The sequence below is a fragment of the Mesoplodon mirus genome, assembly GCF_964341445.2.
Source record: "Mesoplodon mirus genome assembly, chromosome: 13".
Taxonomy (NCBI): Eukaryota; Metazoa; Chordata; class Mammalia; order Artiodactyla; family Ziphiidae; genus Mesoplodon; species Mesoplodon mirus.
In genome coordinates this window covers 15366393-15379635 of record NC_138989.1, presented here as the reverse complement: position 1 = coordinate 15379635, position 13243 = coordinate 15366393, and the positions used below count along the sequence as shown (strand labels likewise).

At 49.8% G+C, this 13243-nt stretch overlaps 1 protein-coding gene across 3 annotated transcripts in view; it reads right to left on the bottom strand.

Annotated features, from left to right (window-relative positions):
* Positions 1-12658, bottom strand: part of TPCN1 (two pore segment channel 1) — a 64459-nt gene extending 51801 nt beyond the window's left edge. For 2 of the 3 annotated variants that reach the window (XM_082641241.1, XM_082641243.1), the window contains exons 1-2: positions 12479-12658; positions 9788-10024 (exon numbers count right to left, since the gene is read on the bottom strand). In XM_082641241.1, coding sequence (XP_082497367.1) covers positions 9788-9899 — 112 coding nt within the window. In that variant the 5' untranslated portion in view covers positions 9900-10024; positions 12479-12658. The remainder of the gene's footprint in view (positions 1-9787; positions 10025-12478) is intronic. The other variant, XM_082641242.1, reaches the window with a different exon arrangement.
* Positions 12659-13243: the final 585 nt, after the last annotated feature.

Genomic DNA, 13243 nt, shown 5'->3' with positions numbered 1-13243 from the left:
TCAGCTGAGCCTTCACTGTCCTTTGTGCTCTCAACTCCTGCCACGGTGCCGTCCTATCAGAATTTACTGCCAGGGCTACAAACTCAAATGCCTGCAGGCACCAGGCAGGCAGCAAAGCTGGGGTGTGTGAGACGGCAGGTGCTGAGCCCTCACGCTGTGAACAACCATAATACCTGCTTAAAATACCATTCAGGCCGAACAAAAAAAGGTCCCATCATGTGCCTCGGCCACCCCCCTGCCACCTGGTCTTGCCACCCATTTCCAACCACTCTTTGCAGGGCAGCCTGAGTGAATTTGCACACGCTCCCCTGAAATGTGACCGTGTCACTCCCCTGCTTAAAGCACTCTGGGACTTCTGCATCACCCTCAAGATGAAGTCCCACTCCTCAGCAAGGCCCTGGAGGCGGAGAGACCCCCCCAAGATCTGGATCCAATCTCTCCTCCCCGCCCACCAGTCAAAGCGCCAGCCACGCCCACCCGTCCACGCCAACTCGCTACACCTCTGCCCCCCCTCCCCGCTCCCTTCCTTGAGATGGTCTTTCACTTCCAGCTTCCACTTCCTGCCTCCTGTTCATCTGCTCTTTAAACACTGAGCACAATCAGGCTTAATCTCTCTAAAGCCTCTCCTGATGTGCTCCCTCCCCAAATCAAGCAGACTGACTCTATCTCCTGCCCCAATTTCACCTCCTTGGGAAAGCGCTTCCACCTCCCCTGCCCATCCTTACTCTCTCCTCCTCTAAATCCTTCCACGGTTACAATAAAAGCCACAAAAGCAGCACGTCATATACTCGTCTGTTTTACTGCCAACCAGACCATAAGTCCTTCACGAGCCATAACTAGATCTGCTACGTTTCTGTGCCCTCCGCAACAGCACTTCTAAGCTCTGAAGAAATCCATGCCGGCCAGTTGAAAAACTACTTAGCTTTCCAGTTGACAAGATGACAACGATTCGAGAAAAAAAAGAATTAGAAGACGACTAGCTATTAAACTATTACTTATTTTTAAACTTCTAATGCCCACTTGAATCTTTATTACACATCTCAAAGTCAAAGCCAAAAAAAAAAAAAAAAAAAAAAAAGAGTCCCATGATCAGATAGCTAAGAAAAGAGAAGAGGGACTTCCCTGGTGGTCCAGCGGTAAAGAATCCGCCTGCCAATGCAGGGGACGCGGGTTCGATCCCTGGTCAGGGAACTGGGATCCCACATGCCGCAGGACAACTAAGCCCACGCGCCACAACTACGGAGCTTGCATGCCTCAACGAGAGAGCCTGCGTGTCGCAACGAAGAGCCCACATGCCGCAACTAAGACCCTACACAGCCGTAAATAAATAAATAATAAAATAAATCTTTAAAAAAAGAGAGAAGACAGTCAAAGTTGGATGCAGATAAGAAAGAAGGAGCAAAGGGCACTCCCACAGAGAGGGTATCAGGTGAACTGCAACCCAGAGGAAGCAAGGAATAAACAGAAAAGAAAGATGGAGGGGATCCCGGGAGATGTGCCCACCTGCTCTGTCCTCCCACCTCACCTGCCTGGCCTGGCTCGACCAGGGATCGAACCCGCGCCCCCTGCGGTGGAAGCGCGGAGTCTTAACCCACTGGACCACCAGGAAAGTCCCGAAATCCGGTCTTTCTTTAGGTGAAGCATGCAGAGGCAGAGAAAAGTTTTCCCCCAGCCAGTTCTGAATCTCATGGAACGGCATCCAAAGGTGAAGAACCTCTCCGAGGCCACGGAGAGCACGTCCGTTGGTTCTGTACTGTTTCCTTATTTTGAAGGAGTTCGTTCTGAACAGAAAACAAAGGCTGAACAGGTAGGTTCTATGTCGTAAAGTGGCAGCCGCTGACTAGATTTTACTCAGCTGGCTGTTTGAGAAATGTGAAACGGCTGCTGATATGTAAAAGTCAGAAGGCTTCCGATGAAAAGCGTAGGTTTTCATTTCTCTGAAAACACTGGAAAATGTAGTCACGAGCAGCCCGTGAGCCTCCCTGGTAACGAATGGCCAGACGGAAGTAGCAGCCAGCCCACCAGACAGCACGTGCGCTCCCCAGCGTGTCCCCGGCCCACCGGGCCCAGGGCAGCCACGTGCTCAGGCACTTCCTACAAGGTCACTTCAACTGAACCATAGCCTCTCAAGTGCTTTGAGTAGAGAAAGAGCCATACGTTTTTATGAGTAGATAAGTACCTCCAACAAAAAGCAAACACAGCAAAGGGGGTCACCAGTGCAAAAGGCAACCCAAGCCCTGATGGCCTGAATCAGTTCTCCTGTCCAGGGACACCCTCCAGGCAAGTGATGATAGGGGGTCACCTGCCCCTGGGAACCCGTGACCTCGGGGGATGGCTCTCCTTGGCCACCCCAGCTGGCCTTTTGAGTCTCGTGCCCTGCTCCAAGGCTGGTCCTCCTTTGCCCTTCCTTTCCCAAATCTTGACTCCTATGAATTCCCATTTTCAGCCCAAACTGTCTTGTTCCAGCCACCATGATGTAAAGTTTAGCCAAATGCCTGTGCACTGGAAAAGGGCGTACACTGAGGAGAAAGCTGTGTGAAGTTGTGGCTGTCCTTTGTGGTCTGTTGTTTTTTCACTTGCCCGTCTTTTCTAGTTTCTCAGTGATGACCCGATACCACGTGTACAATGAAACTCCCGCAAGTTTGGCTGTTTTTATAACAGGAAAGGGAGTTCCAGGTACAGAGCTCCAATCGAGAATACCATGCCTTGCAGGAAATAAAAAGTTTAACTGAAAAAAAAAGAGATGAAGGTAGAGATATCGTAGAAACCAACTTCCTTTTCGAAAAGAAACTCTGGCCTAAAGTTCTACCTCTTTCACAAAGCTTTACTTCCTGGTGTGCAGCACATCAGCTCAGAACCTGAGTTCCCGAATCAGAAGACCTGGGTTCCAATGCTGCGGCCGACACTTCCTGGCTGTGTGACCCTGGGTAAGTTTCAACCTCTCAGAGTGTCAGTTTCCTCTTCCGTCAGATGCAGATGCTGAACCGACCGCACAGATATTCTGGGAGGACCCAATGATTGAGACGGCACATGTAAAGTGCTTTCAGACGCTGCCTGGCACATGATAGGGGCTCAATACCCATAAGCCATTATTATTATTTTATTTATTTATTTATTTTGGCTGCATTGGGTCTCCGTCGCTGCATGCAGGCTTTCTCTAGTTGTGGCGAGCAGGGGCTACTCCTGGTTGTGGTGCGTGGGCTTCTCATTGCGGTGGCTCTCTTATTACAGATCACGGGCTCTAGGTGCCCAGGCTTCAGCAGTTGTGGCTCGTGGGCTCTACAGCGCAGGCTCAGTAGTTGTGGTGCACGGGCTTAGTTGCTCCGCGGCATGTGGGAATCTTCCCGGACCAGGGATCGAACCCATGTCCCCTGCATTGGCAGGCGGATTCTTAACCACTGCACCACCAGGGAAGTCCTGAGCCATTATTTTTATTGTGAATGACCTTACTCAGTTTGGACTGATGGGGAGAGAAGGGAGTCAGGAAATGTTCAAATCAGGGAAGTCACCCAGCAAGGGGAGTCCTGTGGACTCCCTGAGCATGAAGGTGGGATGGGGATGGTCCTGGGACCAATGTCCCTCCTGGGGGCTTGATCGCTTGCTGCCTCCTCTGGGTTTCCTTCCAGGGCCACCGTGCTGTGATTCGCAAGGCAGCCCCGGGGGGCGGGCACTGCAGCCAGGGGCCATCAGAGCCCTCCTACGTTCCCTCCCTGACTTGGAGGCTGAGAAGTTGAGTGTTCTGCGTCATGAAGTGCTCCTGGAGCAAATGGGAACTCAGACCCCCTAAGGCGATGGGTAAAGAGCAGTTCAGCAGCCGCTCCAGCCTGCGCCCAGCTGCCACAACTGCCATTTTGACACGGTAGCTTTCGGCGTGCGGAGGGGAGAGATGGCATTTCATGGCGGGGGGCCTGAGGGAACAGACAGGATCCCCCATGAAGACTCAGAGGGTGGAGGAAGCGAAAGGCTTCAAGTGTGGGTTACGAGGCTGGAACCCAGCAGGCCGGATGCTTGCTCATTTTAATTGGTGCCTCCGCCGGCCTGGTGACACAGGCATTCTGCCTTGGCGAGGCCCTAGGAAAGCCAGGGGACCAACTCCGGCGGAGTCAAAAGCCCAAGCTCCCTGGGAAGCTGTGAAAATCTAACTGCTGTTCGGTCTCCAGTTGCCATGCTGCTTTTGCTTCCCAGCTTGGCAGTGACCACCTGCTGTGCCAGGAGTGGGCCAAAAAAGGATTCAGATCTTGGCCTGGGTTCAGCATCCCCGCTCATGCACTATGATCTTCCAGAGAAGAAGCCTAGTCTCTGGTCATGACAATAATGCCTATGACTGGCTGAGCACTTACCATGGGCATCACACACGTGATCTCACTAAATCCCCACGATAACTCTACTGGAAGATACTATCATGATCCCACCCTATAGATGAGGAGGCTGAGGCTTAGAGATGCTAAGGTCCATACTCAGCTGGGATTGGAAGCCTGCAGCTTGACTCCAGACCCCGAATGCTTAACCATTCCACCCCCCAGGGTATCACAAGTGACAAAAGCTACCCAAGTCCTTGGGCTTTATTTATCGTTTGGCAAGTATGCTGGGGAAGCTTGGTCAGGGAAAGAACAGACACAGATTTCTGTGATGGAGCACCGACCCTGGGGTTGGTCACCCCTGGGAATACAGCCCCACTGCTCTATCCCAGCTCATGTTGGCTACATCTGCCCTGAGGCCAACAGCTCTGGCCCACCTTGGCTAAGACAGGTGTCAGCTGGCTCTGGCTGCAGGAAAACTCTGGAAAAGGAGCCAGGGTGCCTGCCATGTGTTGGCCCCTGCAAATGGGCAGTGGCCCTCCACCTTGTACTGGGTCCCAGGTTAACTCCTGAGGATACATTAGGCATCGGGGCAAAGGAGGGGGAGGGGGTCCTCTGCTCTATCCCCTTAGGCCTTATCCCTGCATGGCCTGTCACCAGAAAGCCATGGACCACCAGCACCAAAGTAGCACATGAGACAAAGTGCCCTCCTCAAGCCTCAGCCACCGCCTTGCCCACAATCCTTTTATCACCCAGAAAAGGCCGACAGTACAGGCCCATCTTAGGCAGCTGCTGGGTTTAAAGGCAGTGAGGAGGCAAAAGCTGAGTGTGACGAGAATTCCCCTGGAAAATCCCTTGTATTGCCCACAATATTCAGACTCTATGGTCTAGAGATGGTCCAGACCGCTGACTGATGCGCAGTGCAGACAGCGGGCTATCTCCAAACTGCACTGTCAAATGCCAACCCCGCTGACTATTTTCAAGGTTATTCCTAATTCCATGCTTTAAGTACCTTTGCTCATACCTGCCTTCTTTATCAACCTGACATCCCCTGCCTGTGAGTCATTCATTAGCATTTCAGCAGCTACTCTTATAGCCCAGAGATGTCTGAGTCCTGGATAAAATCCATCCTTTCCCATATAAGGAAAAACAAATCCAAACCCTCCAGTTTCCTTTAGGGATAATTGCCCAGCATTGATCATCCCTAGCATAGGGTCAAAGGGCATAGGCTGCACAGCCAGATTCCTGGGGACCGCATCTAAGGAAAGGGCAGGAGTGTTATGGGCTGAATTGTGTCCCCCCCTAAAATTTCTATGTTGAAGTCCCAACCCCCAGGGCCTCAGAATGTGACTGTATTCAGAGACAGAGCCTTTAAAGAGGTAATTAAGGTAAAATGAGGTCATATGGGTGAGCCCTAATCCAATAGGACTGGTATCCTTATAAGAAGAGATTAGGACACAGACACACAAGCTGAGGCCACAGTGAGAAGGCAACTGTCCAAGAGCCAAGGAGAGAGGCCTCAGACAAACCAACCCTGCTGACACCCTGATCTTGGACTTCCAGCCTCCAGAACTGTGACACAATACATTTCCATTGCTGAAGTACCCCCCGCCGCCCCCTTCTGTGGAATTCTGTCATGGCAGCCCGAGCACACTAAGACAGGGAGTGTGTGGTACATAGCCAGAGGAAGGCACCAGTGACAGCTACTGGGTCACGGCAGAGGCCCAGGCTCAATCAAGGCACACACCCTCAGAGAGCTGGCTTATGTATCCTCAGGAGTTAACCTGGGACCCAGTACAAGGTGGAGGGCCACTGCCCATTTGCAGGGGCCAACACATGGCAGAGTTCTCAGCGGCAGTCGTGCCCACATAGCTGCCAATTCTGCTGAAGGCCTCTGTCTACATTCTTTTTTCGTTTTTTTAAATTGGAACTTGTATGTTTTATTTATAAAAATGATAACAGAAACTTTCTTACTTTTTAAAGACTATTATTAAGTACCCTGCATTTAGTTTTCTTTAGAGAAATGCTATTTTTCAAGGATTTTGTTTTTATAAAATTTTCTTCTCTTCCCTTCTGTCTGCATACTGCCAACGCCTTAACACCTCAAGGGTTTCTATCAGCCACAGACCGGCTGGCAATGATGGCAGCCCCCAGGACAATCAGCTGTGCTGGGAGTGATGAGACTCCAACCGCTGGTGAACAGAGGCAGGACGGGCTGCTGTCCACCTCTGACTGGGCCCTCAGACAGCCCCTCCCATGAGCTACCAGGCCTCAGAGACCCAACTAGGCTTATTTGGACCATGACTTGTTGAGTGCCTGCATACGGTAGGCATCAAGCTAGGTGATGCACAGATGAATGAACACTTGGGGCCTCGGAGGTGATCAGATGGTTAAACAAGTCATTTCCGCACAGTAAGTAGCCGTAATAATGGAAGCCTAGACCAGATACCAAAGCAGAAAAGGGTGAGTAATTAGCCCCATCGGGAACAGGAGGTTCAGTGAAGGCTTCAAAGAGATGGGATGGATTATCAGCAGGATTGTCAAGACAGCACTGAAGCTCATGAGTAAACGAGAGCCTGGGGAAAGCATGCCAGACAGTTACCAGCAAGGTGGAGAGGTTTAAGAATATACCAGGGGGCTTCCCTGGTGGCGCAGTGGTTAAGAATCTGCCTGCCAATGCAGGGGACACGGGTTCGAGCCCTGGTCCGGGAAGATCCCACATGCTGCGGAGCAACTAAGCCCGTGCGCCACAACTACTGAGCCCGCGTGCCATACTACTGAAGCCCACGTGCCTAGAGCCTGTGCTCCACAACAAGAAGCCTGCGCACCGCAACGAAGAGTAGCCCCCGCTCGCTGCAACTAGAGAAAAGCCCTCGCACAGAGATGAAGACCCAACACAGCCAAAAATAAATTAAAAAAAAAAAAATCAGTAGCCCTGAAAAAATTTAAAAAAAAAAAAAAAAAAGAATATACCAGGGATTCCGAGAACTAGAATTGTGGGTTAAAGCAGGAAATGGGACTGGTCAGGCAAGAAGGCACTAGAACACACATATGCTGGCTAAGGAGCTTGGCCGTCATCCTGTAAGGGACAGGAAGGTCCTAGGGGCGGCAAGCTGGGGAAATTACAGGCAGACCTCAGAGATATTGCGGGTTCAGTTCCAGACCACTGCGATCAAATGAATATCACAATAAAGTGAGTCACATGAAGTTTTTGGTTTCCCAGTGCATATAAAAGTTATGTCTACACTATACTGTAGTCTATTAATTATGCAATAGCATTATGCTAAAAAACAATGCATACACCTTAATGAAAAAATACTTTGTTGCTAAAAAATGCTAACCATGGGACTTCCCTGGTGGCGTAGTGATTAAGAATCTGCCTGCCAATGCAGGGGACATGGGTTCGAGCCCTGTGTGACCACAACAATGATCAGGAGTCCAATTTAGAACCTTGAGCCTGGCTATTTCCAGAATGATCCACACCCTGTGCACATCAACCACCTTCCCTCCAGTCCATTCCCTCATTGGCGATGGACTTAACCGCTCCCCTCACTAGGGGGTATCCTACTCTGAAGCTGAGACAATGTCACATTCATTTACATCCCTTTCCCCAAAGCACCTTACATGGTGGTGTTAGAGGGAAGATCAGAGAGACACTGCTGCTTGCTAGCTGTGTGACCTTGGACAAGTTACTTAACCTCTCTGAGGCTTTGCTTCCCCAGTAAATATGGATAATAACAATTATCCTTAGGTTTATGATGAAATAATATATGTAAATGCTAAGGACCAGCACTCACACTCATTGAGGGCTTGTGAAGGAGGAAGAGGAGAAGGAGGAGGGGAGGAGGAGGAAAAAGGGAAGAAGAGGAGGGGAAGGAACTTTGGGGTCAGTCCTCAGTTCAAATCTTTGCTCAACCGCTTGCTTGGCTGTGTGACATCAGGCAAGTTCCTTAACCTCTCTAACTCTCAGTTTTCCAGTTTTCTCCTCCTTAAACTAGGGATAATACTGTCTACCTTGCAAAAAGGATCTTGGTTAGGATAACAGATAAGAAAGAGCCCGAGGGGAGGGGGAAGGGTAAGCTGTGACAAAGTGAGAGAGTGGCATGGACATATATACACTACCAAACGTAAAACAGATAGCTAGTGGGAAGCAGCCGCATAGCACAGGGAGATCAGCTCGATGGTTTGTGACCACCTAGAGGGGTGGGATAGGGAGGGTGGGAGGGAGGGAGACGCAAGAGGAAGGGGATATGGGAACATATGTATATGTATAGCTGATTCACTGTGTCATAAAGCAGAAACTAACACACCATTGTAAAGCAATTATACTCCAATAAAGATGTTAAAAAAAAAAAAAAAGAGCCTGACACTTAGTTTGCCAACTCTAGGGTATTTAAGAAGTGGGCCTGAAATCACAGCCACTGATTTCTTGGTCCTGAATGGCACTTAGGGAAAAATCTGGTCTACTTTCTAATCTTCCTCGATCACCCAGCTCTGCCACTCTGGATGGGTGAACACGCTAAAGCAAAGAGAGGCCAGTTTAGAGGGAGCCAGGCCTCCCACTGCACTCCCATCCAAGGGAACAATGCTGTCCTTCACCACTTCCAAGGGGAGGCTGTTAAGCTCCCTGCAAGCCAACTGTGTTCTCTCTGGACAAAGGAGATGGGAGAGCCAGGCTTATCTTTCCCTGGACCCAAGCAATACCCCTGGCTCAACAGTATGGCTTGTGGGTAGAATTTCCATCTGCTAAGGAGACCCTAAAGCACTAGCCTCTGACATCTTAGGACCCTCCATAAAAGGCAAGTTATTTTAAGCCTCTCTTGGACCCAAGGTCTGAGCAAACGAAGCAAATGGCTTCGGGACAAGAAAGGTTTTTAAGGCCTCTCGTTCTGCCAGAAACACACTTAAAATCTAAAAAATTTAAAGCTCACAACCTCTCGCGGGTTCACTTTGTGCTGCTGGGATTTGGTTTAGAGGAAGACAAAGCAAAACCCCAAACCCTCAAATCAATGGATCACGATAAATGCTTGCCCCCTTCCACCCTGTCCTGGGCAGTACAGGGACTGAGTGCCAGTGGGGAGAAGCAGTCAACTCCACTTTCCTGCCGAAGATCAGGCAGACAGGGACCAATGTTGAAATCTGTTTCTTTTTTTAACAAGGAACGGGGCAGGGAAGCTAGCCAAGGAGCAGGTTTGCCTGAGGTCCCCACCAAGCATCCATGAACAAAACCCGGGTACCACCGGCGCAAGAGAGGGGAGGCGCTGAGGGAAGCAGGGCAGGCTAGTCCCGGAAAGCACCCCTAAATTGAAGGTGCAGGATTAGGACCCCACAGGATTAGTCTCCCAGTAGTTTCTGTGTCAGAACTTGGGAGTCAAACGTGGGGTCAGGCATTCAGGTACATGCATCTACCATCAGAGCACCAAGCCCACAACTCATCCCCTGAAACAGAAAAGCTGCACCCCCTCCCCCAGCCCACCCTACCATCTTACTTCTGCTGGGCAGATCCTCTTGGCCCAGGCCGTGGGAGGGAGCCAGTAGGGTGCTACCACCCTCATCCAAGGTCAGGATGAGGGGAACGTCGTCATCTAAACTCACGGCCATGTTCTCCTCTCCTACAGCCCTCAGGGTGTGATGTCCAGAGCTTTAAATAGTCTCTTCTTTGAGCTCCAGTTCAAAGCCACTGGCCCAGAGGTGCTTCTTAGAAACTCCTCCATCAGTGGCATCTTCTAGGGTTTGGGGGATTAAAAAAACAAAAAAGGACAATTATCAAAATACAACCACTACTGATGAAAATGTTCTGGAATTAGATAGTGGTGATGGTTGCATAACCTTACAAATATACTAAAAACCAAAGAATGGTACCCTTTAAGATGTAAGATGATGGATCTTATAGTAATGTGAATTGTATTTCAATAAAAAAGAGTATTGCAGTATAATAGCACTAAAATTCTGTGTAAGATTAAATACTGAAAAGTTAAGGGTAATTATGTTTGCAGATTGGGATTATGGCTAATATGTTCCCCCTCTACCCTTCTTAATCCTTGTTTGTGTGTGAGTTTCATAGAGTTTTAAAGACTTAAAAATATATATACATATACAACCATTCAAATAATAGTAGTTAATACTCAGAGAACGCTTACTATACGCTGGGGCTCTTCTAGCAATTTTTAAGTAAAGCTGATTGAAACTCTGTAATAGATAAGTAGGATTATTATCCCCCATTACAGAGCGGGGAACTTAAGGCTTAATTTAGAGAAGATAAGTAATTTACTTGTTCAAGAACCCACAGCTGGAAAGTCAAGCTTTGAACTACACAATCTGACTCCAGACCTGTGTTCCCCGCCAGCATACTACAATTCCTCCATGTCCCAGCCCTGGTATTTAGGCAGCACTTAGCTCCAATGACCTATAAAGAGTTAGTGTGCCAGGTCATCTAGATTTGCCCATATCACTCTTATTATTCTCCTAGATTTAGGTATTTGGGGAGGAAGGGGAAGAGACTAGAATATTTTTTTAAGTGATGTCCGGAGTCACACAGCAAAAACACTCATTCTGAACTCCCAATTCAAAACGGTCAGAACTAGCCTGTTACAGTTCCTATTTATAAACATTCCCATTTCCGCTGAGGAAAACCAAAAGAAAAGCAAACACTCAGCAGATCTAACAGCAGACCTTTGAACTTGAAAACAGCAGCAGGTTCCTTCCTCAAACTGCTGTATTCTGGTCTCGATCAAGTTTGCCTCCAAACTAACCCACTGAATGGCAACCCATCAATTTACTTCCTTCACGAATCACCAGGACAATCCAGGGCAGGCCCCTGTGCGTCAATATCTTCTTAAAATTAGGCAGTAAAAGTGAGCATCATTCTTTGCTGCTAAGCCTGTAGTGGTCTGCCCAGTAAACTTCCTGCGAGATTTTTTTTTTAAGTTTCCTCCAGATCTGGGGATTAATTTCACTTTTAAATCTCAGTAGTGGGAAGACAGAAAAGGAAATTCCAAATGAGATGTTACCATTTGGCTGTCTTAAGCATTATATGTTTTTTTTTTTCTTTTTGGCTTAACTTTTTATCACAGCTATTTTCAAACACACTCAAACGTAGAGAGAATACATAAATGAACTTCCTTGTGTTGATCACTCAGCTTTGACAATTATTAACATCTTGTCATTCTCTCCCGTATTTATTGTGAAGGCTGGAGTCTATTAACTTTCTCAACTCATCAAGAAGAGCTTTTTTAATTGTATCATTGTTACCAAAATAGCTACTGGTTTTTATTTTAACTGTATAATATACGACTGGTTGCTTGCAATGCATGCATTAGTTCTGTGGCTCTCAGACGGGGTGATTCCCCCGCCACACACACACGTTAGCAATGTATGGAGACATTTCTGATTGTCACAAGTAGGGGGTAATAGTAGGTAGAGGCCAGGGATGCCTGGAAACATCCTACCATACACAGGTGAGACCCACCACAACATAGAAATATGTGGCTCAAAATGTGAATAGTGCTGCTGTTAGGAAATCTTACTTAGCTAATGTCCTCACTTCACAGACGAGGAAACTGAGGCTTAGCAGGGTTAACTTAACCTGCTTCTTGTAAATAAACAGCAGGGAAGTGATAGAGTCCAGATTTCAACCCAGGAAGTCTCAATTCAGGGACCCTCCCCACTTAACCATTACCCTTCATCTCTTCCCAGACGGTCCCCTCATCTGAATTCAAACCCGTATTTTACAGAGAGGGAAAAGTGAGGCCCAGAGGAGAGAAGGGACTTGCCCAGGGTCACAGTGCTTCTCCCTCTGTTGAGGAGCCAGAAGGGAAGGGTCACCCCTAGGGACAGGTCCTAGGGAAAGAGGGCAGGCAGGCTCTTGCGGGGTGGGTCGCCTGAGGGCGCCAGGGAGACAAGCAGACGAGGGAGGAGGGTAACGAAGAGGAGTGCGGGCGCCTGCTCCACGTGCTCGTCCTTGCGCCCCTCCTCCCCGCCCCGGGCTTTCCCGGGCGATCCCTACGCTGGGGTCTCCGCGACCAGGGCTGGAGGGAGAGAAAAGCGGCGATGACGTCCCCGCAGGCCCTCTTGGCCCAACCTGCCCTCCTCCCACGTTCCAATGCCCTCACTCCGAGCCCCCTGACCCCTGACCCCTGCCCTCTCCATCAGGCCAACCCTCACACCCCTTGAATTCTTACATGCGCCGCCCCAGCAACCCGGACCGCGCGCCGGGGTCCGCACCGCGCAGCCCAGTCCTCCGGCGCCGCCGCCAAAGCCACGAGCCCAGAGCTGTTGCAGCTGTGGCAGCCGCCGCAGCCACCGCCACTTCAGCCGCTGCCACCACGGCAGCTGCGCCAGCTCTCCCATCCACCGCCTACTGCCCCTTCCACCCCACCTGCCCCGCCCCATTTTCCCTTCACCGCTGCCTATTGGCTACCTCGGCTGTTATGGTGAGCTCTGATTGGTCAAGTCTTACGTCCTTCCCCAGTTCTTGCCTGCTGCTAATGCAGGACTCCATGCCTCCCTCCTTGAGAAGGGACGGGACGAAGAAGCTCCGCCCCTTTCCCTTCCGTTTCTCCCCGCCTTACTCGGTCAGCCCAACCCAGAGGGAGGCCCGAGTCTTCCAATTGGTGGAGAGTTATAGAGACGGTGCTCCTGATTGGTCAGTCCTCAGGAGGTGGAACGAACTGAGCGGAATAGGGAATTTAATAGTGAAAGAGAAAGTCAATCAGACGCTGAGTCCCGCCTTCTGAGATTGGCCGGTAACCTAGCAACGCAGGCACCTCGGTGGTTACCACCGATAGAAAAACCTGAAGCCCTCCGAGCAGGTGAATGACTTTGTGGGGAAGGGCTGGGAATGATGAAGAGATGTTGAATGGGGTCTAGCCCTCTATCCTTTGGCTCTCTGAGGAATCAGTAGCCCCCCACCGTGAGCTCGTCCCCTGCTCAGGACCCTGCTCTCC